This window comes from Squalius cephalus (assembly GCF_949319135.1).
Source record: "Squalius cephalus genome assembly, chromosome: 6".
NCBI lineage: Eukaryota > Metazoa > Chordata > Actinopteri > Cypriniformes > Leuciscidae > Squalius > Squalius cephalus.
Genome location: NC_137127.1, coordinates 6,239,727 through 6,266,198, shown reverse-complemented (window position 1 = coordinate 6,266,198; position 26,472 = coordinate 6,239,727). Strand labels below are relative to the sequence as shown.

At 36.9% G+C, this 26,472-nt stretch overlaps 1 protein-coding gene across 2 annotated transcripts; it reads left to right on the top strand.

Moving 5' to 3' along the window:
* On the top strand, positions 1 to 26,022 carry cd82b (CD82 molecule b). 2 transcript variants are annotated; one of them, XM_079875000.1, is made up of 9 exons: positions 1 to 157; positions 7,678 to 7,745; positions 9,100 to 9,172; positions 14,090 to 14,214; positions 15,176 to 15,250; positions 19,137 to 19,235; positions 19,501 to 19,680; positions 21,898 to 21,981; positions 25,026 to 26,022. In XM_079875000.1, exons 2-9 carry the CDS (start codon positions 7,683 to 7,685, stop codon positions 25,101 to 25,103), a joined length of 777 nt encoding a protein of 258 aa, XP_079731126.1. In that variant the 5' UTR covers positions 1 to 157; positions 7,678 to 7,682; the 3' UTR covers positions 25,104 to 26,022. The 2 variants fall into 2 exon arrangements, with proteins under 2 accessions (XP_079731126.1, XP_079731125.1); XM_079874999.1 differs by having other exon boundaries at positions 3 to 157; positions 7,673 to 7,745.
* Positions 26,023 to 26,472: the final 450 nt, after the last annotated feature.

Here is a 26,472-nt window from a genome sequence, read left to right as displayed (position 1 = left end):
TGATGTTGTTCAGTCAGTCCGGGCACGCGCAGTAAAGGGTTAAAGAGTGGTTTCTTCTCATGCTTTTTGCTCTCGTCTTTTTGTTCAGACTCCAGTAGCGACACGAACTGACTGACATCTGCTCAACGGATCTCCCTTGCGACTTTACACAAAAGAGGTAAATGAGTTTCTCTTGCATCTAAAATGACAGTACAAAGCGTAAAAAAGTTATTTAAGTTACTGATGGCGTGCCAATAAGTGAATCCAAAGGTAGTAAATAAGGCTCTGGTGAACTTTGTACCTTATTTGCGTTTTCTATCATCATAGTATTAGTAAAATAACGTTAGTTCTGTGAAACTATTTGGAGAAGTGCGTTTTCTTTGTTGTTATGTGGCTTTAAGTCGTCGCTGATGTGGCACTGGCAGTTTCACCATTTTCGCTGCGTTCCTGTGTAACTTACAATCTGAATGGACTCAACTCGCACATTCACTTCGTTCACACGTGAGCCAATACATTGTAGCTGAGGTTTCGCAAGATTTCAAAGATGATTTGGCTTGTTTTGAAATTAGGAAGTGAATGATAATCAACAAGTTGTCTACTTTGAAATAGTGAGCATCGAGACAGCTGGTTTTAAAGGAGCGTTCTAGTAGTCGCGTGTAGTATGGCAAGCCGTATTAATGTTTAATCCTTAATAGTATCTATTGTCATGCTACTTTTACTTGTTTGTTTAGACACTATCTATTCCATTAGCTACTAGTACTTATTTATAGATACTAGTGCCTATTCTTTAGATACTAGTGCCTATTAGATACTAGTGCCTATTACATACTAGTGCCTATTAGATATTAGTGCCTATTAGATAGATAGGCTACTAGTGCCTATTCTTTGTATTAGCTTTGTGTGTATAGGTGAATTGAGACACTTTATATGCCATTGAGACTACCACAATAACGCAATAACTTAAATGCCTTATAAAATAAGTTTTCTCTTTGAAGTAAACTACTATCTATTTTGAACACTTTGCAAGCAAAAAGTTGAAGAAGATCTTGCTAAGCAACCAATGGGCCTATATTTATTTTCCGAATAATACCACATAAAGGCTCAAATATTTGTAGTTAACTCTATATATACTGAGATTTGTCACTGCTAGGGCTACGCAAAACGCACATCAAATATACACAAAGTTTGCAACGCGTTCACGTCTTACATACTTGCGTAAAATACGTTTCTGATCTTATGTTCAAATGAACCATTATAAAAATGTTATAAAAATAAAAATGTTGTCATCATTTACTCACAAGTTGTTCCAAACCTGTGTGAATGTCTTTCTTCTGCTGAACACAAAAGAAGATATTTTGAAGAATAGGCTATGTGTAACAAAACAGTTGACGGGCCCCATTGACTTCCATATTATGGGGGAAAAATACTATGGAAGTTAAAGGGGTGACAAATCTCAGTACTGAAGGAGTTAAATACAAATATTTGTGCCATGAAACCGGATGTATCATTATCATATTACATGTTGACATAAGGTAACCTGTTTAACAAGATTATCTTCAAACTGTTGCTTTGACATGGCCTTACTTGTCCTGACCAAAGAAACTGACAGCAAAACATTAACATTTAATAAACATGCTCTGGGATTTTTAGAGGCACAGGTTTGCAGTCAGAACGGTTTCAGATTGAAAATGAAAACACAGATGTGAAAATAGGTCAGAATTGAGTTTGGGCTAAGTACTGGATGCTGCTTCAGGTCCTTAAAAGGTTAAGGGTTGGCAGACCTCCCAGGATGTGTCTTTGACTGGACTGAGCCCACTGAGAGAGAGAGCCAGGATACAGATGTTCCTCTTCTTTTACTTCGACTTTCCCTTGCTGGAAAACTCCTGCTCTTGGAGCCAGCTAAAAATGGGATGCCACTGTGTGTGTTGAGAGCTGCCTTTGCCAAGACAGGCCTGCAGTAGAAACTTAATAGGCAGTTCTTTTTCATAAGGGAAATTTAGGTTTGGGGGCTTTCTAAAAAAAGATTTAATGTGGAAAAACATTTCTTTTTGCTAACCAGTTGTAACTTTGCCTTGCATGGTAGTAGTGCACACTGCATTTGAACATGTAGCATTCAAGAAAATGTCATTTTCCAATTCCGATTTCTTGTAGGCCTAGTCTGCATGAAACGTAAATTGCGATATTATTTTCCTCCCTATTGTGACATATCCGAGTGAAACAGCTTCTCGAACAAGAAACTTGATTTTGTTCATCTGTAATTGATTGGATGGTTGTGGTTTGCTATTGGTTGATTTCATGTGATTGACAGGTTGCTCCGCCCTTGCGCCAGTAAACGCATCATCAGAAAGAGATGTTGTTTCAAGAGGGAGGGGAAGTTTTTTTTGATTAAAGATTATGAGGGCACATGAATAAAAAATAGGCTAATAATAATAATGACGTTCACAGATAAATCATTTATAATAGCCTAAATACTGCAATATTCCAATAAAAAAAAAAAAAGAATAATTGTCAGGTTTGATTTCATGTAACCTCGTAATTTTAATCAAAAGGTCATAATTCGACCTTCCAGTTTAAACGTTAGATTTCTCTCTGGTGATGTATGCCAGACTTATCCAATCATTTAGTCCGCTCATGTTCATCTGCCTCCACTTTTGAGTACAACGGCCACATTTACAGTGCTATGCATAAGTTTGGACACCCATGCTAAAGTTGACTATAAAGAGGAATAAAAAATCATCTTTTGGAAATTGAACTTAATGCCTTAATTTAAAAAATTAGGAAAAATCCAACCTTTAAGGACACCAATTTTCTTTGTGAATGAATAATGTATCGTAAATAAATAAATGTTCTTCCTTAAAATACAGGGTGCATAAGTCTGGACCAGTGTTAATTTTGACAGCAAATTTTGATTTAGTTTTAGTCATAGTCTTTTGACTAAAATGCCATTTAGTTTTAGTCATATTTTAGTCATCTGAATTGTTTTAGTTTTAGTCTAGTTTTAGTCGACGAAATACAATAAGATTTTAGTCGACTAAATCTACAGTAGACTTAGCCTAGTCGACTAAAATATAATGGGTTTCAATTTAAATGCATTTATTTAGAATTTCTCTAAAATTTCCAAACCCATATACTTCCGGAGAAAACATATATTAACCTGCTAATATGAATGATTTTAAAGTTTGAACGTGCAATACAGATACAGATCTAAACTACTGTAACTTAAAAAATATCTTAAAATGAAATAAACCACTTTTCCTAAAGTAGAACACAGTCTTTTGCATACATCATTTTCTATTCTTTCAAGCAGACATATTTATTTGTATGAATTAAATATAATTAATCCTTATTAAAGCTATTAACGAGCAGTGAATGCTTTTCTCTTTTTCTTTTGTTGCTTGATCAATATTAAGGACACAGACCGCATTAGGTTTATTACCCACTGTCACTTTAAGACATCGGTTCATGTCCAATGACATGCACATAGATACACTCATAACCAACATAATTTACGTGAATACTCTCCAAAACGGACATTTAGACCTAATATTTGTGTGTATTTGTCCATTCAGACAGGAAAGAGTTCAATTCTGTACATAGGTGTCTATGTGCATGGCTGCACGCTTCGGGTCGGATGTGTGCGCACAGAAAACCGTACCGAATAGCTCTTTTTTTTGCATCGTCACTCTTATTCAGATCTTCATGTCTGCTCTACTCATTCTCCCAGATGTTTACATGTTTTAACGTTTTATGAGACAAATGCTGGACATCAGACTGGATCGCTTCCCAAATCGTCACTATCTAACATTTTCGTCTAGTTTTTATTCGTTGACGAAAATGTCAGTAGATTTTCGTCATAGTTTTTGTCATTCAAAACTAGTTTTTATTTAGTTATCGTCTCGTTTTCGTCTGTGAAAAAATGCCGTTGACGAAAATAATGACAAATTATTCGTCAACGAAATTAACACTGGTCTGGACACTCCTATGTTAAATGCCCATAGAGGCAGGCAGATTTTTATTTTTAAAGGCCAGTTACTTCATGGATCCAGGATACTATGCATCCTGATAAAGTTCCCTTGGCCTTTGGAATTAAAATAGCCCCACATCATCACTTAGCCTTCACCATACCTAGAGATTGGCATGGTTTTATTTCAGTTAGCCTAATAGCTGGTTTGATTTGCATTGAGAGATGATCTTATGGAAAGTACTCCATGTCAATCTCTAGGTATGGTGAAGGCTATGTGATGATGTGGGGCTGTTTTAATTCCAAAGGCCAAGGGAACTTTATCAGGATGCATAGTATCCTGGATCCATGAAGTAACTGGCCTTTAAAAATAAAAATCTGCCTGCCTCTATGGGAATTTAACATATGACTTATGCACCCTGTATTTTAAGGAAGAACATTTATTTATAGGCATTAAGTTCAATTTCCAAAAGATGATTTTTTTATTCCTCTTTTTAGTCAACTTTAGCATGGGTGTCTAAACTTATGCATAGCACTGTAAATATCCAGTCAACAACCGAAGTCGATGATTCGTTACACTTAGATGTACGTCACAATATCGAATACAAGATATGTGACGACTTACGTTTCATTGCGACTATAAAATGAAAGTCCTATATTGCACAAGTGTTTTTCAGACTCTGTGTCTGAAACCTCATTAGTGAACCACACTATCAGATCGATCGGTCCAGAGTTTGTTCTAATGGAACCAAACATGCCAAGTGTGAACACGCCCTTAAAAGTGCATCAATGAAAAGTTACATAATGAGTCAGAAATATTCAACAGACACTCCAACCCCCTGAAACTGTGGGAGTCTGCTTTGGGTTTTTTTTTTTTTTTTTGCAGAGAATGATGTAGGATAACTAACATGTGCTGATAAATATAGCACAGAAAATTTAGTTGATGGTTTAGATAATTGTTTCCCCTTCTATGATTGTAATGCTTGTGATGTGGCTGTCGAAGACCCCGTTCTCGTTTAGCTACGGCTCGACCTTCTTCCTGATTGAGGGGTGAGAGGGGGACACTCATGGGTAACTGGGGCGTGAGACTGTTTCCCCTCTTAAGTGGAGCATTCACACTGCCTCAATTATGGTTGCCATAGGAATGCCCTTAGAGCATAAAAGATGTTGGCTGGGGCCAAATCATAGGGTTATGCAAAAATAGTTTCTTGTGTGACCCAGAAGGGGTGAATTAGTAGACCTAGGCTACTTGGCTAGTAATTTGGGTCTTTTGGATCAGCCTAAATCGGTAACTAATGTTTGAACTGTTTCTTATGGAAGGAACACCGAAAATGAAAATTGTATAGTTCTGTTATGCATGCTCTTGGCATCCACCCAGAATAGTGTATGATTGCTGACAGATATCAAATACTGATGTAATTAAACAATTACAGTTTTTTTTCTCTCTCTTCAAAATGCAGCCTATACATGTTTAAAAGATGTCTAAAGCTCTGTCAAATTCTTTGTCAAATGAATAACAGTCAAAGAACACTAGCTAGAGGAACTTATTTGTCCATAACGATTATCCTGGATTACTTTTCTGGTCATGTGATCAATAGTATTTAACATCCTCAATGTAAAGCTTGCTTGGGTGTGTTCAGATACCCCTTTGTGTTGTGCTAAAAATGCTAGGATAAGACAGCTTTTGTCTATTGTATGTAATGGGGCAGCACGCCATCGTTGTATAATGGAGGGGATGTTTGTGATTGACCGTAGAAAGGAGACATCTGCACAGTACACTGCAGCTGACAATGACTGTAGAGATTATTAAAGGAAATAGATGAAGGGGTGTCTCAGCTTCCAGATCGATTAGCGAAGTGGTGCTAATCCTGAGAGAGAATATAATTGGCCTTTTAAATGGGATTGTACTTGTGGTTGAGGGCTCTGATGACTGCAGCGGGGTTTTGTCAATGTGAATCGTTTGAGTTTTTAACACTGTGTAAAATGCTGAATAGAAAGCCAAATCATCTGAAACCTGATGAAACTTGCATTCATCGCCGTTTATACTTCCCCTTGCGTATTTTTCTGATTGTTTTCTCAGGCTAAACTGCTGAAGGTTGAAGAATAAGAGAAAGGCAAATCTTGTGTAGTACAGTGTTTTACCAGTGGAAAGAGATTGGCTGTGTTGTTATTCCTCTGAACTCCCCTTTGTAAATTAATAAAATAGAGAAAAAGACTGCATTCAGCGTAGAAAAATCCAGACTCTGGTTTATAGTTCCCTGGAGTACTTAGAAGAGATGAAGCCAAGGAAGCTTGGCTCTCTGACTCTCTGGCTTCATATCCTGATATATTGCTTATTACTCTGGGTTACTGGATTGTGTGTGTGTAAAAGAAACAGTCCAAGTGAGAAATGAAAATGTCATGCACTCATGGTTACATTTTGAATCCTCCTCACAGAAATCTCACACTTTATTCCCAGGGTCTTCATAGATGTTCAGGGAGGAACTTTGAAGAGAGCGCAAATATTTTTAAGATCAATTTCGTTACGCCCTTTAAATCATAAATGTCAAGATTGCTCCGGTGGATTGGTTTTAAGTCAGTAGTTCTGCTACTGTTTGCTTCAGGAAAAGTGTTTTAAGAATCAAACATGGAAATTTATTAATATTATGGCCCTGTTTACACCTGGTATTTTGTCAATCCGATCACAAGTGGACGACGCTAAATACAGGTGTAAACGGGGTCTAAAACTTTTGAGCTTGTCACTCTCGGCCACTTCCATAGGTAGTCGAAAACACATTCGACCGGATTGCTTTCGTAGTGTAAACGCTCATGTGGTTGAATGTGTTCGAACCACTACAAAAGACGACTACTAATATTATGGGAAGCCAGACGGGATTGAAACTTTGTCGGCCGAAGACCCAAATTTGGTTTGAAGATGAAAAACGTTCCCATTCCTGATTTCTAACACACACTTGTTTTTGTCTTGTGGCTGTCAGACCAGAAACAAAAGCTGATTCGCTCTGTGTGTTTTTCCGTCATCTCTGGTTGCGCTCATATGTAAATTGCGTGAGCTTATTTCATCCATTAGATTGAACGAAGCCCCATACATTTACCCACCCATAGAGCCTCCCCTCAAAGAAATAGGTAAAGTGGACAAAAGAGACACCAAGAGTAAACGGGAATGCGTCTCCCTCGTCTACGTGTGATCCGATCGACCAAAATGCATCTTAATATCAGGTGTGAACAGGGCCTATGATGAATAGAATATTAATTGCAGTACAAAACACAGTTTACCATTGTACACGAAATTCCGGGAAGTTGAACATGAAGGTTTTGACATCAACAACAAAAGATATGGAAAAGGTTTTCTCCTCCTTTTCAAAAGATAAGTTTTAAGTAGATAAGTTCCCACTTTTGGACCTTCAAACCCACCAGTTGTGAATAAATTTAATTAGAAACCCTAAAAAAAAATGGAAAGCTTATTTTTTTAGAGTTATATTAATATCATTCATAGATGGAACTGAAACTAAACGACCACCTCAGAATACTAAAAACTGCATTGCAGCTGTGATTTCTTGAACAGTTTCCTCTTTCCATCAGTGAGAGATTAGACATTACACCTGCAGTTTATTTTTAACTCTCTGTTTATTTAGAAAAACTCTCTAATAATCTTTGTCATGTCCAGAACTGGTCTCCATCAGCACTGGTGTTCTTCATTTCTCTGAGTTTTGATGATTTTCCTCTCTTTTACAGAGCAGCAGTCATGGGGAAAGGATGCATAGCCGCCACCAAGTACTTCCTGTTCTTGTTCAACCTCCTCTTCTTTGTAAGTGTCCACACTCCTACACCTTCATTCCGTCTCAGCAGGAACTCTGAGTCATGTGGCTCCCTGTCATTAGCTCTGGTCTTCAGGTCTACCATGAGCCAATGCAGGTTGAAACGGAGAGTTACTATTGAGAGTGTGTATTTAAAATTGAGCCTTTTGGGAAATCTGGAAGAAAATGTAAATATTTATGCATAAAGAAGTTTCTGACCACTGACCACAAAACGCTTTTTGCTTAAACTTGGATAACTAGTGTAACTAACTAGTGTTGGAACTAAAAGTCATCTTTTGAAGAAACCAAGAATAAGATGTTTTAAGTCAGACTTTTTAATCATTTGGAAGTATTTGTAACTTTATTTATTAGGGATGTATCGGCCAATAATCTGTATTGGCCAATAAAAGCAATTATTTCCACTATCCCGAGTGAAAAAACACTAGAGGAGCTTATTTATTGTTAATTATATATGGAAGTTTGAATAAATTTGTCATGAAGACAAGTGTTTAGAAAAACTACCTACAGTTTTTATTGGAGTGTAATTATTATAACTGAAAATAAACAGCAGTTTTTGTTTTTGGCTCTTTTGTTAATTTTAACCTCTCAAATTATAGTAATGTACCAAATGAGAGGGTTCCCTGTAAATTATTAATTTAATTTGAGTTTAATTAGATAAATAAAAAAATATATTAATTTGCAAAAATCAATTTTTGCCATCGTCGATATGTGATGTAGAAAAGTACATTATTAAAATACTTTTTGTATATTTTGCTTTTATTTTTTTTTTACCATTTCACATGACATTTTACATGTATTTGCATTATTATTGGGAAAAAACAAAAATGCCCAGCAGTGTGATGTTTTGGAAATCCCTGTTAGGAAATAGTTTAAGCTCAGTGAGGAAGCAGGACTCTGATCTCTGTTGCATTACTGCAACCTTCAGCTAGACATGTTATAAAGGGTCAAAGGCTAATGAAAAGTGTGTGTGTCTCTCTGATTCTCCCTTTAATTGTACAGTAGCCTGGTGTTTTACGGCTTCCCCTCTCCACAGTGGCATAGAAGACGCCAGACTCAAATTAAACTTCTCTGATCCAGTTCATTTAGAGGGCACCTTGGATCCATTAGTTTTGAACTTTGTGGCCGGAATGCATGAGAACTCAGTTCTGTGGAGAGTTGCTGTCTCTCTTTAGCAATTATCTGGGGTATGTTAGTGTTCTCAGTCAGTGTTCTCATCCATAATTCCAGTCACAGTTCAAACTAAGATCAAGCTATGAGGAACCAAACGGGTCCAGAAGGAGACAAACACTCATGCAACATGTCCGTCGTGTTTGTTTGTTCATGCATGTTTCTTTTGCCCTGTAGATTTTTGGAGCTGTAATCATGGGCTTTGGACTATGGGTCATGCTGGATAATCAGAGTTTCATCATGGTTTTGCGTAAGTACAAAAAACTGTAACATAATTTCCTGTTCTGATGTATGTAATCGTGTCTCTGAGAGTACGTCTTATTTAAACTGTTTGCATCTCCAGGCTGCTATTGGTCAGAAATGGAAAGTTCCGGATTTGTAATGGAAGCACAAATGCTTTCTCATATACTGAGAAAACAATTGTGAAAAATTATTTTTCTCACAGTATTACATCAGTGCTTTAGGTTCATTGCAGTTCTGTTCACATTTGCTCTCAAAATGTGGGTTTGAATATTTTAAGGAGGCACTTCAGTTCATAACTAAACTGTGTGTAAACACAGTTTGGGGTCAGTAAGGTGTTTTTATACTTGGCAAAATACTTTTTTCAGCACGGATGCATTCATTTAACCAAAAGTGACCGTTAAGACATTTATAATGTTTCTATTTCCTGAAGGAAAAAAAAAATCTAAAAATTAAGCAGTTTCTTGAGCAGCAAATCAGCATATTAGAATGAATTTTGAAGGATCATTTGACACTGAAGATGTGCTTTGCATCACAGGAATAAATTGCATAATAAAATTAGATTTAAATAGAAAACAGTTATTTGAAATTGTAATAATATTTCACAATATTGCTGTTTTACTGTATTTTTGATCCAATAAATGCAGCCATGGTGAGACACTTCTTTCAAAAACACTTTTAAAATCTTATCAGCCCTGAACTTTTGAATGGTAGTATATATTCTGGGTCTGTGTCTCTTCTCTTTTTATGTCCTATAGTCGGACAGACAGTTAACCGTATTCATTGAGTCAGAGCAATACGTTGCTGGTTGCACATTTTTCTGTCTTCACTTTTGAGTTCAAACTGGTGTTTTTGATATACATGGGAATGCACAGTAAAAGCAGCTGTTATTCGTGAGCTTGGCGTGGGGATTTTTCATTTTTTTGCCATTAACCAAGTTTTCCACAAACCCCTCTCCCACACTGCACTCTCTGTGTTTATACACACACACACACGTTAACTAAACCATCTGATGCCCACTTAAACAGAGAGCGAAAGTTTGCAAAATAAGGGAAGAGAGATATTAAATATTAAATATCTTCCCCATTTAAAGTGATTGGAGTTGTACTTGCATGACTGAAATTGCAGCCCAAAAGGTGTTTGAGTAAAGGGACTTAAAGGGACTTTACTCCATTTTTAAAGGGAAAGTTCACCAAAAAAAAAAAAATGCTGTCATCATTCACTCTCATGTCATTCCTGGAGTTGTCATTTATTTATTTTTTGTCTAAACAATTAAATTCAATGGGCACCTGCTTGGTTACCAACATTCTTCAAAATATCATATTTTGTGTTCCACATAAGAAAGATGTGATGGTGAGTAAATGATGACAGAATTTTCATTTATGGGTGAGGTATCCCTTTAAGCTAAAAGTTATTTTTTTCACACCATTGCTAAAGAAAACTTTAAAAAATAGACATTAAAATTAAATATTTTCATAAGACCGACCAAGCCAAGTTCCCTCAAGATCATGGAGGTTTAGAGAAGTCTATATATAACACATGCTCGGTTAAACAAATTACAGCAGGGGAATATTTATGTTAAGCTGACAAGCTCTAAAAACGTTTGCCAAGCTGGTCACACCGCCATCCTTTCCACTCACTTTGTCTTTTTCAGTGTCTCCAGATATCACTGCGCTGGAGTCTCTGTTATCGGGACCATTTTTGGAAACGTTGTTTTTCTGACTCAGCGGTTCCTCTGGAGATAGCAGGGAATATCATAGGATATCCTCATACTCGGGGACCCTTAACTCTGACCTTGCCTTTCTGCTAACACATGGTCCAGTAGTCCTCTGTTTTACTGTAGGGTCCCATTGGTGGTCACGCCCACACTGTGCTGCTCGAGGAGTTTGTTTGACTTTGTTAGTCTGTGGTTTAAGGCCCTATTGAGTTCGAAAATAACGGGAAGGGGTGTTCTCTGATCTCGGTTGTATATTTTTTATTTTTCCCCTTCCTCCCAGGTTTTTTTATTTTTTATAGACTTCCACACAATCGCATGGCTATAAAAGGGAGTCTTGGGGAATTGTATCATTATCATCCCTATTTTTCACATAAAGGTTTTACTTCTTTTTCAAATACCTCATTAATTGGTGCAATGAAGTTATATAGCTATAATATGACTCAATACCTTAAACATGTTACAGCATGAGTCAATGTTTGGTTGTTTGAAGCCTCGGAGGCTGTTACATAAATTAATGTTCAACTGCAATGTTTGGCTGTGTTTACATTTGTAGTTAGTTTCTCTTGGCCTGCTTCAAGGAGACGGTAGATCCGATGCCTGTACCGAACTGTAATGGCAGTGCAACCATGAGCATTCTGTATTTTTTAGGGTCTGTCCCTTTTCATCTTGTGGCATCACATCCTGTTTTTGGTTCGTTTACATGTCTTTGGTCCTTGCTGCGTTCATATTTCATTCGAACATCACCAGAGTTTGTTTGGAAGTGGACTGAGACCCATCTTTCCACTTGTTTGGTGCGGGCCAGGGTTCAGACGGCAGCGTTCACACTTGTTCAATTGAAACACTCTAACACTCAATCGCTCCAGAGCTAGTTTTAATCGAAGCAATCCTGCCAAACCTGAACACAACCTTAAATACAATTATCAAATACAAATACAACAAGCCAATACATACTTATTCTTTAAAGTTAATGATCTTTTTTTTTTTAATTTTTGTTATATTTTCCATTCATGGCATGTAAATGGTGCTTGAAAGGGTCCAAGATTGTTTTTCCAAGTGGAAAATGCTGCTGGGACGGAATTTCTGCTGATTTTCAGAGGTGTTTGCCATAGTACCATGATCATCACAGCAACTATGAGCAAGCGCTCACTGAGGTCTTGGAAACTTCAAATTTACCCTCAGACAGATGTTACGCGCTAGGCAGGAAACATGTGTTTAGAATTGTGACGCAGAATTCTGGTTTGAGTTGAGAGGTAATCTACCGACCATTTATTATTCTCAGTTTATAAAACAAAATAGTTTTCTGTCACAAACGTGATGTCACAGTTTTGCTTTTTAAGGTCATACAAGGGCAACATCACCTCATCGTTTCGGATGGATGCATGTAAGAAGTCAGGGAGGAATTAATTCGGACTGAAGATTGGATGAAAGTTCAAAACAATAATTGCATGATATGCTGATTAATTATAATTTTAAAAAAAAAAAAGCAGTGTAGTGCAGTATGTTATGTTGACAGATAGTGGTTGAAATGCACTACAGTCCAAATTCGAAATATTTGAGAGGTGGTTTCCCCTCCTCAGACTCAACGCTTTCTCGCGTGGGTTGCCAGATTGATGGCACGCAACAGTTAAGAGTGCAATTGACAAAGGAAATTGACGAGCCTTACACTATAAGTTAATCAGCTGTTGAATACATTTGCAATGTTTTTATTGCCAAGGCATTTTAGGTCGGGTAGAATCTGCAATCTTTGTCTCAGATCGTTTTCTGGCTTCCATGGCTGCAATACGCTGCGTTTTCTGGAAAACTGGCAACCCAGGGTGTCGAAATACTTTTGGGTAAATTGGCAGTGGGATCATACAGACATCCCGACACGAAACGCACATTTCAAAGTTGAATAAATGGCTTCAGCATTGTTTTTTGTACTTGAACATATCATGTTTGCTAGATCTCTGCACACATATGGTATTTTTATGCTTTAGTGCAGTCAAAAAAATTACATACAACACTTGTATACAAACGAATGAAATTTTTTTCCTTTATATATATATGTATTATACATACACACACACACACATACATACACACATACATACATACATACATACATACATACATTACATACATACAATTAATTGCACTAAATCAAAATGTTACATTGACAGCCCGACATTCTACTCGCATGCTAGAGAGACAAATGTTTTTGTGGTGAAATACTAGCAGGATCACGTGTTTACAGAAGACTTGTGACCTCAGAGCCACAAGCCACATGTCTTTGCCTCGTCTATCTTTGAAAGAATCCTCCCGAACAAATACGAGCAGCTAAACTCGTTTCTGCTTTGAATTGAAGGAGGGACATGCGCTCCCCTCTCTTTGGAGAGACATTATTTTCCGCTCTCTTGACTGCTAGTTTCATGTCTTTAATTAGTGTAAAGCTACTGATTTGTACATAGCTAAGGATAGTAAAAACAACCTGCTACTCAAATGAGCACCACAGCTCAGCGCCAACTTTAATAATAGATTGAGAGAAAATGCATGATGACAATTTTCCACGCAATAATTTTAAATTACTTTCATATGCTGAGCCACTGTAGAAGCGCAGAAGGTTTGCTGTGTTATGAGGGTGTTCGCCACACCAATAGTGGTGATAGGGTGTTGGTTCGGCCATTTATTTTCTCTCTCTCTCATTAGTAAAATGAATTAAGATCAGGTTCTGAACGTCTTTAAAACATTGTTATTAGACAAACAAAATTCAGTTGGCGTACTTCTAGGTAACAATGTGACCTGCATCCATTGTTTACAAATTTTGATATGGTGAAGTGCAATTAAATTTTTGCGTACTTTTTTTTTTCGACAGTATTTTCGTGTCAGAGACTTCTTCCTCTGCATACATATGAACTTGCTGCATTTAGTTGCAGAGCCTAAAGCAAGAGTAATGTGTAGCTGTGTCTAAAATCTGCCATACACCACCCTCCAAACTCAGTTTCATTTTCAGCCTCTCCACTCCTGTGCAAAACCCACATCTGCCGCATCATGACAGTTTCAACATTAGATAATGGCTGTTATTTGCTAGTTAGGTTTATGGTGTGATATCGAATAATAATTGAAGTGATCTTAATTCATTCATCATCTAAATGTTCTTTTTCCATCATGAAATATTTTTTTTAAAGTTGACCTTGTCGGAGAGTGTGACTGGTGTCTTCTGTGTTTATGCAGAAGAGTCCTCCACAACGCTGAAAGTTGGCGCCTACATCTTGATTGGGATTGGATCTCTGTCCATGGTCATGGGTTTCCTGGGCTGCATCGGGGCCATTTATGAGATCCGATGCCTTCTCGGACTGGTGAGTAATTATAGAGAGAGTTATAGAGTATTTTATTACTTATTTCATTTGATATGATTTAATTTCATTCTTTTATTTTGCATATTTATATATAAATAACTGCTGACTACATCAAAGCCAGCCAATTGTGGTTTATTTGAATTTAGCTTTTATATTATTTTTTTATTTTGCATATTTATTTATATATAAATAACTGCTGACTACTAGAGACAGCTAATTCTGTTCTCTGGGCCATTTATATAAATGATATTTCGCTTCTAACCATATTCAGTTATAGCAACATTTGCATTAAGTGATCATTTTTTGCAACTATATTAAAATCCGTTATAAATTATTCATAAAATAAAATTGTACAGTCTGTTAATAGCTTTAACAACTTTGAGCACTGGACCATTCAGAAGCTGCCATGCATAGAGTTGCTGTTACGCTGTCGTAATCACAGTCACAACAAGCCCAGACCAATGCGTGCCCAGACCGTCTGCTGAGGGGGCTTCATTAAACCCTTCTCCATTAGCATGATAAAGAGTTAGCTTCAAATGGCTCTCTGGGGTTAATGCTGCTGGATTTACTGAGCTGGAGTGACAGGGATAAGCCAGTCAGATTTAGGGGATATCCGTGGAAGAACTGGGGGCCATATTAGTACCCACAGATCGCTCGATAAGCTTAGCGGTCAGCAAAGGTCTTTGTTAAACTGTTTGACCCATTTAGAAAATAACGTTATCTAGCTGTCATGTGCTTAATCATGCATTGTTGTAAGTTTGTTAATATGTCCAATAAACAAATGGAAGTGTTTATCTGAACTCTAATGACTAGGATATCATCTAGAATATAAATGTTTGTCAAGACAAACTTTTTGGCTTGAGAAAAACTAGCCAGAGAGTTTGAAGTGGTTTAAAAGGTTCTAGCTTTTGTTTTGAGTGTCCAGTAATTGTAAATGGATTTTTCTGTCCTGTGTTTGCAGTACTTCACCTGTCTCCTCCTCATCCTCATCGCCCAGGTGACAGCCGCTGTCCTCATCTACTTCCAGCGAGACCTGGTAGGTTACCATACCATAATAGAGCTGTTTTTTTGTTATTGAGAAACAAGCAAGCCCAGCCCAGGTGAAAAAACACAACGCAAAAGTAACGCATTACTTTCCATAAAAAGTAACTAAGTAACACAATTAGTTACTTTTTTAGGGAGTACCGCAATATTATAACACATTACTTTTAAAAGTAACTTTCCCTAAAACTGGTTGATTTAGGATTATTTCTATAAAGTATAGATAAAAATAATAGTAATATAGATAGTTTTCTATTAATATTTAGAATTTATTTATGTTATTTATGTTTAGTAATTTTATGTTCTTCTTTGCTCTTCTTTATTAGTTTCTTTTGCTATTCTGTTTAGTGTTTTATTTATATATATATATATATATATATATATATATATATATATATATATATATATATATATATATTTTATATATTTTATATATTCGTATTGAACCGTTCGGTATGAGGCTTTCGGTTCGGTATACATTACAAACCGAACGATTCGTTGGACCATTTTTTTGCCAGTGCGACCAGAATTTTGTTAGCTGGCGCTACCAGCACAACGTTGCCCAACATCAAATGGCAAACGTAATGAAAGCGGAACGAAACTGCGCTACTCATTATTTTGTGCTTCACGGACCAGTGTCAGTGCAGCACGAGCCGATCTTGATCAAGCGACACTGTTACTACACAGCGCTAAGAGATCCAGTAAAGAAAGCATTTGAATTCGCCACAAAAGTAATAACATCGCTGCGAGATCTAGTGACAAACATTCACATTTCACCGTTATTAAACAGCGCTGACGTGGAAACCAGGAGAAACATTGTGCCATGAATGCACTAGTTTTAGGCTTTAAGTCCACCGATCAGCAACATTCACCATGGATTTAATGTAGTAACACTAACTGTAACCATGGAAGTTTGGCAGGAATAGTAAAATTCTTTCAAGTACGTCGCACATCTTTTCCCAGCACCTCAAAACTCAAATATTATCATATTTAAATGTTATTTTTAATGTGATGACCAAAACATTATTTGTTCATCCTCCAAAGATTACCCTCATTTGTAAAACTAAAAGTTTCAAGATGTAGGAAAACTCACACTTAATTAAAAAAAAATATATACATTATATATATATACACACACACACACACACACACACACACACACACACACACACACACACACACACACACACACACACACACACACACACACACACACACACACACACACACACACACACACACACACACACACACACACACACACACACACACATATACATATATGAGATATACTAAATACTATTTTGCTTTTAAAAAATAATTAATAATCTGATAGTTATGTTTAAAAAGATTTTAGTACCTTAAATAGCTTTAGTGTAATTAGCTACACTTTGTAAATATCCTGTGGTGTAGCTAACGTTTTAAAATAAGTGGTTTTACTGTAGTTTAAATTCTGATTAGCATTTAAAAGTAGCTTCTCCAACACTAGTCTGATGTGAAAACTTCTGATTTGGTTCATCTGGAACAGTGTTAATTAACACATATTTCTTACATTTGCCCTAAATTACCTAACAGTATGAATATATGGGGTTTCTGATGTTAGCATATCACTGCTCTATTTGAAAAGCATGTTTCCTGCAATGGCGTCACAAGCTTGCAACACTTTTTCTAGTCAGCTGGGACTATAGTGTAATCTCTTAAATCGTGGTGTTAGGTGGTAACAGGAAAGTTAACAGATGGTTTAGAAAATGGGATTTTAAAGCTGAAGAAATGTTTTGACTGTTCACTACTATAGTTCCACTTCCTCCATTCAAATGAATTAGGAAGTGGAATAATTCACTTTCCACTGCACCAATATTCACCTTTCACACAAGATGGTGTGTGCGGCTTGACGAGATGTTTCCGTGCTTAACGAAAAAGGAGGTGTGTTTGTCATCCACTGACTTCACTCACTCTCTCATGTGAAACCTTTCGACGACAGCGCCCTCTTCAGGAACAGGAAACACACAAACATTTCACACCAAATGCCTTTTAAGATGATTAAAAAAAACAACAGGGGCTGCACTTCATCTTAACAGCCTTTCTATAGTGTTAGGAAGGAGATATACATCCTGTAATGCAACTTGTGCTTAGTCAGCCTTTCTTAAATCAGTTTCAGTTAAGTAGCACTAGGCCTAACCACAGCCATAAGCTCATGCTTAATGCTCAACTTAACTTGCTGTGTCCATATTATCATACATGTGCATAGATATTTGACTTTTAGCTATAGCGTGTTTAGTCTTCCTGTAGGACCAGTCTTGAGAGATCAGGTAATTGGAGTCTGTGCTTGGGCTTGCTCTGTTTTCTCTTTATTCTTCACCACAGGGCATGGCGAGTGTTTTCCCAGAACAGGGCGAGGTTCACAGCGTCTCGTACACACTATCTGCATAAGCAGAGTTTTTCAGTTTTAGATCATCATTGCTGCAGCCCCCCTCATAGCTGTGTGCACCACCACACCTCCTACACACACACACTTCAAACAAGCTCTACACAATATATAAAGTTCACTTCAACAGTGATTTGCTGTTGAAAGGTTTTTGACGTCAGTGTATACATTGTTGAAATAATAGTAATTGAAGGGCGGGTTTTAAAATAGTTTATTCCAGTTTTATCATTTGTATGATGTTCAAAAACTTTACAAACATATACTACTGTTCAAAAGTTTGGGCTGTAAGAGAACTTCTATTCAGCAAAGATGCATCAAATTTATCAAAAGGAACAGTAAAAAAAATTGTCAGCCTATATATTGTCAGCATATATATATATATATATAGTATAAGTGTTTTCAACATTGATAATAAGAAATTGTCATTACAACCAAACAAATAAAGCCTTGGTGAGCATAAGAGACTTATAGAATATTTTAAAATCTTAAATTAGGTTAAAGTTAAATAATAAATTTCAGTGATATGCTTCAATTATAAATGCAAAAAATGATATTTTTCCCATTCTTTTTTCCTATAGGGATTTTTAGAAAAAAAAAAGCCTTCATTAAAGAGTTATAAGCCATGAACCAAGCCAATCAGCTACTAGGTGAATCACAATGTTGCAAACTATGATATGAAGCAAAAAATCTGACAAAAAGACAAACACAGTCTTTGTCTTTTTGTCCGATTTTTTGCTTCATATCATAGTTTGTAATGTTGTGATTCACCTAGTTGCTTGACTTAACGGCACTAGTGAGGGAAAGAACTACAGTCCCATGAGGCATTGCGAACAGCATAATCGAATTAAAAACAAAGGAGGAATAATAAACTACTCATTTTCAAATTATATGTATGTAAACAATATATTTTAAGTTTATTGCAAATTATGTGTGTGTAGATAGATAGATAGATAGATAGATAGATAGATAGATAGATAGATAGATAGATAGATAGATAGATAGATAGATAGATAGATAGATAGATAGATTGATTAGTGCTTCATGGGAGTGGGTGGAGCTAAAGAGCTCTTTTTAAACCCTCTGATTGGTGTAATTTTCTGTACAGCATTATGGGTAATGTAGTCTTTCTCCACTAATTCCACCATTTTAAAAAATAAGCTGAAATAATGCGAGCTGACGGCTTCAGCAGAAGTAAATATCATTGATTAACAACCTTGAAGCTCAAAATAGGTGTTTATTTGAAGTTTTATAAATTATCGTTCAAAATCAAATTCCCTATGGAGAAAATGACTGGAGTTTTTACTTCTGGTACCCAACAGTTGCACTCTATAAAGAATGTTGATTGTTGAAATATCATATGTTATTCCTATATGGGTGCCATTCAGTTCACAGGAAAGTTCGAATCGCAGATCCATCCTAACATTTCTCACACATTTCTCCATGTGCTTATTTTTAGCTGAGGCAAGAGATGTCCACTATTGTGAACAAAATTCTGGTGAACTACACCGGTCATAACAAGACATCTGAGCACGCCTGGGATTATCTCCAGAGAACGGTGAGCGCAAGGTTTTCCTTCAGCTATTGTCTGCCGTTTCCTTCTTCAATGTTATTTTCCATCATTCCCCTACTGTGAAGTTACAGTAATATGTTAAAAGCATTTTACAGATGACAAAAGATCACTAGGATTTTTGTGGCTTTTTATCTCTTGTTTAACAAGCAACTGTTTAAGGTTATTTTCAGTAAGGTTTTTCATTTTTGTTATTGTTGTTGTTTTTACTGTAGTGTAAAATTTCTTTCCTGCTTTTTTCTTTCTCTCACAGATGAAGTGTTGTGGTTGGACTGGACCATCTAACTGGACGGAGAACGTGTTGATAAAAAGCCATAACGGTTCTCAGAATCTGTATCCATGTTCCTGCAGAAATGACTCCGTCGCTGGCTCGTATATGACAGAAACAGGCCTGTGTCCGAGTTTGTCCTCTGAATGGCCTGTCCACACTACGGTACAGACATACAGCTTTACTGCACACATTGACACATCCAGATTCCTGTGTAAACTTTCCTGATTCTGGTGTTCTGTAGTAGTTCTCCATTCTCATTGCTAATGCAATAATTCTCTCTCAAACCTGGCGTTTGTGTTTCATACGCTCGTGAGATTTCCCTCTCCATCTGTGCCGCATTCTCTCCCTCCTTCCTTTTGCTTTTAGTGCAACATATGGGTTTCCTTTGTAGACTGAATGGTTAGCAGGCTGAGAACAGCTAATGTCCAGTCCATGCCAATATTTCTGAGTCCCCATTCAGTTCCCATTTGGCACTTTTATTAATAATGAATTGATTCATGGCTCTGGTACAGGTTGTGCTTCTGCTCATTAGGTCTCGAAGGCCCAGCCAGGTTTCAGACCTCATATACATACATTTAAATGGGAATTCTGAATGCTTTTCCTTTATGCTGTTACATTAATTCATTTGGAAACTGTATCATATTAGTAGCATATACACAGTCCAGTTGTTTGAATAAGGGACCGTTCGGCATTTATGGAATGGACCACCGGAGGAAAATAGGGGAGGGTCATGTGTTTATATTCTTTGTTGAGGGGAGGGTCATCAAACTTTTTTTTAGTTTAGGGGGAGGGTCACCCAACTTTTGTATTCATGAAAACAGCAAAATTTCAAAGTGGCTTGTTTGGTGCATTTTTTTGTCCATGTAGCTCCATGTGGCTCTCTCAGTCTCGGCCCCCCATCGCTAGCAGATGGGCCTGACCCAACAAAAATCCAGTTTGGCGCTGTTTGACTTCGGTGTACGCGCTCAGAAAAAGTGCATTGTGTCAGAACAGAACGCCAATGAAATGTTTACCCGGCAAAGCTTTAAAGCACGAGCAAATAATGAACTTTTGTGATTGCGAATTAGTGCAGTGTCCTGTGAGTGTAACTCTACCACTGCTTTAACATGTGATGTGAATGTGTGTCAAGTTTTACAGTATTGAGGCGCCAGAACTGCAGCTGATAGAATGCGCGATCCTACCATATTTTAGTTTCCATGCTTAATGTCTTTCCACAACAGTAGCCGCGTTTCCATCACCCTTCAAATTGCGCAAATTGAAATTGCGAATTGAAAATACGCCCAATGGAAACACGTAATTTTTGCAAAAACTCCCATTTATCGCAAAAAAGTTTTTACGCTCGCATGAGGTGGTTTATCAGGCAATTCGAAAAAGAAATATTTCGCAAAACTGCAATGGAAACAGTTTTTGCGCATTTCCAGGTCACCTGACGTAGATGACGCGGTGTGTTTGGACAGAATACGAGACAGAGTTCTTAAGAATTCATATAAGACAAAATAATTACAGGAATAATGGATTCTAAACCTCAAATAAATGCCACAATCAAGACCTCGAAGCAGATATGAGGGAGAAACACCCAGAAACACCTCATATGTGCCGCTCTCAAGTATAATAAGGGTCGTTCCTTGCCATTAATGCTTGGAAAACACACATACATCTCCTTCCATTAATAATAATGGCTAGTGCAGTGACTGGGATTAGTACATAAACCTCCATTTTGGAATGATTTTACTGACTGCGAGAGGAAAAAAAAAATTTTTATTCGCATAACATCGGTTAATGGAAACGCCATCATTTCGCAATAGTTTTTTGTCGACATTTAAAAAAAATCGCAAAAGTTTTGCGCAAATCTGTAATTGAAACGCGCCAAATGTTAGTGAGTAAATCTACTGAAATGGCCACCATAACAGTGGAGTGTGTGATGTGTAAGATGAGAAAGCAGAGGTTAAGTCGTTTGTCATGGCAAAGATGTTCAGATAGCCATTTTGTACAACCAAGCGTAATCAATCAATATATTATCGGGGAGGGTCATGCCTTTTTTCACAATCATTTTGGAGGGTCATAGAAAAATGTATTGCTGGCGAAGGGAGGATCAAGTCTATTTTTACCATAGATCTCCAAACTCCTCTGGTAGCCCTTAAATAAAAAACGAACAGTCCCAAAGCGAACAAAGTGTTTACTGTAAATCAAAATGTTTCCTGTAAACGAGACCACTGACTGTTGGCCAAGCTTGAGTTTGGCATGTTCAGTTTGTCTCTTCTGATGTTATCTTTGCAGAACTCTGTCAGTTTAGGATCGTTTCCAAACCACGCATATCTCGTTTCACTCTTTTTCCCAGTTGTTCTGCTTATTTCATTTGTCTCCATTCTCTGTTTGCAGGGTTGCGTATCCAGTGTGGAGGACTGGCTCCTGAGGAACTGTGGAGTTATTCTGGGAGTCTGTGTCGGAATAGCAGTGATTGAGGTAAATCTAGAAAGCGTATCTTGTGAAATGCATTCCCAATTCATGATTATTCCCTTCTAACTGTCTTTCATTAACCTTCATTTCTTTTATTTTGGCACTTTCCACAAATACGGTGCACTTTGGTGTCCCATTCCTTTTTCTTTCTTTCTTTTTTTTTTATAGCACATTAGTATGGAAGCTTGTTTCCGCCACAAAAAATAAAACATTTTAATAGATAATTGCGACTTTTTATCTCACAATTGCGAGTTTACATCTCGCAATTCTGACTTTATTTCTCAGAATTGCGAGATATAAAGTCAGAATTGCGTGAAATAAAGTCGCAATTGCGTGTTATAAAGTCAGAATTGCGTGTTAAAGTCAGAATTCTGACTTTTTTTTTCTCGCAATTGCGACTTTATATCACGCAATTCTGACTTTATAACACATAATTGCAAGTTTATATCTCACAATTCTGACATCTTTTCTCAGAATTGTGAGATATAAACTCACAATTGTGAGATATAAAGTCCAATTCTAAGGGAAAAAAAGACGGATTTTTTTTTTTTTTTTTTTTTTACCTCAGAATAGTTTGTATATCACAATTCTGACTTTATAACACGCAATTGCGACTTTATATCATGCAATTCTGACGTTATATCTCGCAATTGCGACTTTATTTCTCAGAATTGCGACTTTATATCTCGCAATTCTGAGAAAAAGTCACAATTCTGACTTGATATATTGCAATTGTAAGAAAAAAAGTCAGAATTGTGAGATAAAAAGTCGCAATTATTATTATTTATTTATTATTCAGTGGTGGAAACAAGCTTCCATACATTAGACACTAAAAACCAAAACCAAATATTTTTTGTTTGTATTTATATTCATTTTTTTTAAATTAATTATAGCTAATTTAAATGATCAAAATATGGTCAAACAAATAATTTAATTACATTTATTGGAAATATACACTATTGTTCAAAAGTTTGAGGTTGTTAAGATTTAGAAATTATTCTAATATGCTGATTTGGTGCTCAAGAAACATTCCTTATTATCAGTGTTGTTTATGCTTAATATTTTTGTGCAAAACATGATACTTTTTTTCAAGATTCTTTGATGAATAGAAAGTTCAAGAGGAACAGCATTTATTTGTAGGGATGCACCGATATGAACATTTTAACCGATACCTATAACCGATAATTCTTTATATCTGAAAGCCGATAACCGATATATTGACCGATAAATCTAAATCCACGTTTTTATATAATTTTTGAGAGCCTGATTACAAAAACAAAAGTCTGTCCATTAAATCCATGTCCCAAGCACACAATTATAGTTCTCATTATAATTTTATGTAGCCTATATGACGGACTTGCACTGAACCGTATTTTCATTTTTGAAGGGATTCCAATCATATTTCAAGCAATTCATAACCATCATGGCGAACAGCGCACATCTGAAGTGTCTCTAAGCTGATTATTTATCGGCTTTAATATATTGGCCAAATTTTCTTATCGTGCAGATAACGATAACATAAAAAATGTATCAACCGATAACCGATATCTTGCATTCCTTGAAATGGAAAGCTTTTGTAACATTACAAATGGCTTTACTGTCACTTTTGATTTGATTAATTTTAAGTTGTCATTTAATAAAAGTATTAATTACTTTTTTTTAAATCGTACTGACCCCAAACTTTTGAACAGTACAGTATGCGTGTATCGCTTAAGAGACCAAAAAGTCATTTCAGGACCATGATCTGTTCACACTGGAATCTGATATTGGTATATACAAAAAAAAAAAAAAAAATTTAAATCAGTTAATGGAAATTGAGCACTAAGGGTGTATTCACACCAGGAAAGTCCGATAGTTCACTTGCTTTGGTCCGGACCAAATGCAATGTTGATTTTTTTTGTTTGGTACGGTTTGCTTTCACACTGCTCTTTTTGCAAGTGAACCAAAATATGTAAACAAAACCACACGTGTGCTAAGGTCGTCCATTCATTGGACAGGGTTTTTTTTTTTTTTTTTTTTTTTTCAATCAACCTGCCAGTTGTCCTGATCGGGAATAGTGGTGTTATTCTTACTTATCTATATCTAAGGCTTTCTTATTGATATGCATTTATTGTATTGTTGTAGTGTATTTATTGTTTTCTCTTAACCATCAACCTAGAGACTGCAGATGAAAATGAGCCTGTATGGCTAAATCTGGCACATTTACTAAGGACTTTGTCCTCATGTTGATTAATGTGCGCTGTCCCTTTTAAATAAAGAAATAATAATAAAAAGAATTCTCAAGCAGGGAAAAGCAGGAAGTGCAAAAACAGGCTCAGCATGGAGATATTTCGTAATGCAATATTTGTTCTTTTACTGATTTGGTGTTATTCCCTACAAACGCAATATTAAGAAACTATTGAGCATATGACAAAATGTCATCTATACGATGTTGTAATTAGATTTTGAGAAGACGACGATGTGCTGCAAGTACGGTTCCGGCGGAGAGAACGTGCTTTTAAACCATTTAAGCGCGGTAATACAAAAGAGAACGCTCTGTCTGTGAATGCACACACGGCTCGCAGAAAGACGCGCAACAGTATCGCGTGCACAGACAGCGCGCCAGAATTCTCTTTCTCTTTCGCGCTTGAACGAACAATAACACATGCACAGCATTATGCCAAAATGTCCGTTTTGTTAAGTATCCTCATAAGAGCAGCCAAATAAAAAGGCGCAGTTTTCTGCAGTTGGGTCGGTTCATGTTCACACCGTAAACGAACCGTACCAGAGTTCGTTTGGAACCGTACCGAGACCACCTCTTCAGCTGGGTCTCGGTTCGATTGTTTGGTCCGCACCCGAGTTCGATTGCTGTATTCACACCTGCCCAAAAGGTCCGCACCAAGGGGGGAAACGAACTTGAGTTCGATTCAATCGAACCAAACAAGGCAGGTGTGAATACACCCTAAGACTCGCAGTATAAATGTAGCCATTAGCTTGTAAACGTGTGTTTCTGTGTGTGTGTGAGAGGTGGGGGAGCAGATTGTGATCTCTGTCTATTGTGCTTACTCCAGCTTTTAGGGATGATCCTGTCCATGTGCCTGTGCAAGAGCGTCCAACAGGAGGATTACACCAAAGTACCTAAATACTGAGAGCAAACCCCCCTTCAGTGACTCAGTGTTACAGACTCTGCACACCAGCAGAACAACTGGAGCAAAGCAGGCCAGACGGCATCTGCTCACACACACACACACTTTTCACTTTATTATCTCCTTTAATCATTGAAACATCACGCTGTTTAGGATCAACGTTTTTGATGAGGATTGTTGCATCTTGTTCTTTTAAAGAAACTAGTGATATATAGATGGATCTTTTCCTGGTTAGTGCTCTGCAAGGTCTAAATAGCTTTATGTTTGGTATCTCACTCTTGCATAGCTGTACTGTTGCGTTTATGGTTTTCATCGTTAGTTGAATGTGAGAGCACTTTAGTGAATAGAGAGTTTGATATGGGAAGAGCTATTAGCTACTTTTAAAATACTTGTATAAAACAGACGGGAAAATCTACACCTGTTTTTTGTTTTGTTTACCTTTTATAATGAGAATTGTGTACTTTCAGTTCAGTTATGTGTATATATATATCAATACGAATGACATACTTCAGTGAGGTTTGCCGCACTTAATGATGTCTTTTCTGCGTGTGTTATTAGCCGGGTTGGGTCACTCAGGGTGGAGTCTGGGTAAAGATGGCTGCGGTTGAGCATTGTCAAGACTGAAGGCTAGATCGGAGTAGTGTAGCGTTTCTCGTGGTTTACGTGTGAGTCGGCCTACTTCGCTCTGTGGATCAGGGTGTGTATGTGGATTTTAGGTTGTGTGCGTATCCCACAGTTCCTCACGCTGTGCTGGTGTGGGTGAAACATCTGTGCAAGTATGTTAGATACAGATCCTGCAGCACCAGATGTGACATTACTGACCCATTTCAGCTGAACCAAAACTGTGCCAGGCTTTTTAATATCTTCTTTTTGATATTTGTATTACTTCGTGTGAAGCTGATGTAAACTGGTCAGCTTTTTTGAATTGAGGAAGCCTGGGTTTGCTTAATTCGAAGGCGTTTCTGAGGAATAATTTGGGCCGTTTTAGTGTTCGTTCAGAACAGAAGCAACCGAAGATACGAGAAATGACCCGGCCGCTGTCTGTATAAGGCCGTTTCCAAACACTTTGTTGCTTTTTAAGAACAAAATCTTTGTTTCCTAGTTCAGTCCTTTACAATAATTTAAATCTTTCAAGATCTTGTAATACTTTTTGTCAAACGTCTTTTTTTGTATCTTGTCAAGATGCTGTCTCCTGTAGAACTCTAGTTTAGCTATTTAAGAGCTTTTTTTAATTATCTGAAAACATACCAACGTTTTACGGAAGCTTGTGTGGTAGAAACTCACATTAAAATGTCAGAATTGCAAAAAAAATTCAACTAAGAATTGGACTTTATATCTTGCAATTGCAAATTTATATGTCACAATTTTTCTT

Bases quoted from the DNA above. Each gene is read 5' to 3' on its own strand.
- cd82b (XM_079875000.1), top strand. From the start codon at position 7,683: ATGGGGAAAGGATGCATAGCCGCCACCAAGTACTTCCTGTTCTTGTTC. The intron at 14,215-15,175 runs GTGAGTAATTAT...CTGTGTTTGCAG, and splicing joins TCCGATGCCTTCTCGGACTG to TACTTCACCTGTCTCCTCCT. The intron at 19,236-19,500 runs GTGAGCGCAAGG...TTTCTCTCACAG, and splicing joins GGGATTATCTCCAGAGAACG to ATGAAGTGTTGTGGTTGGAC.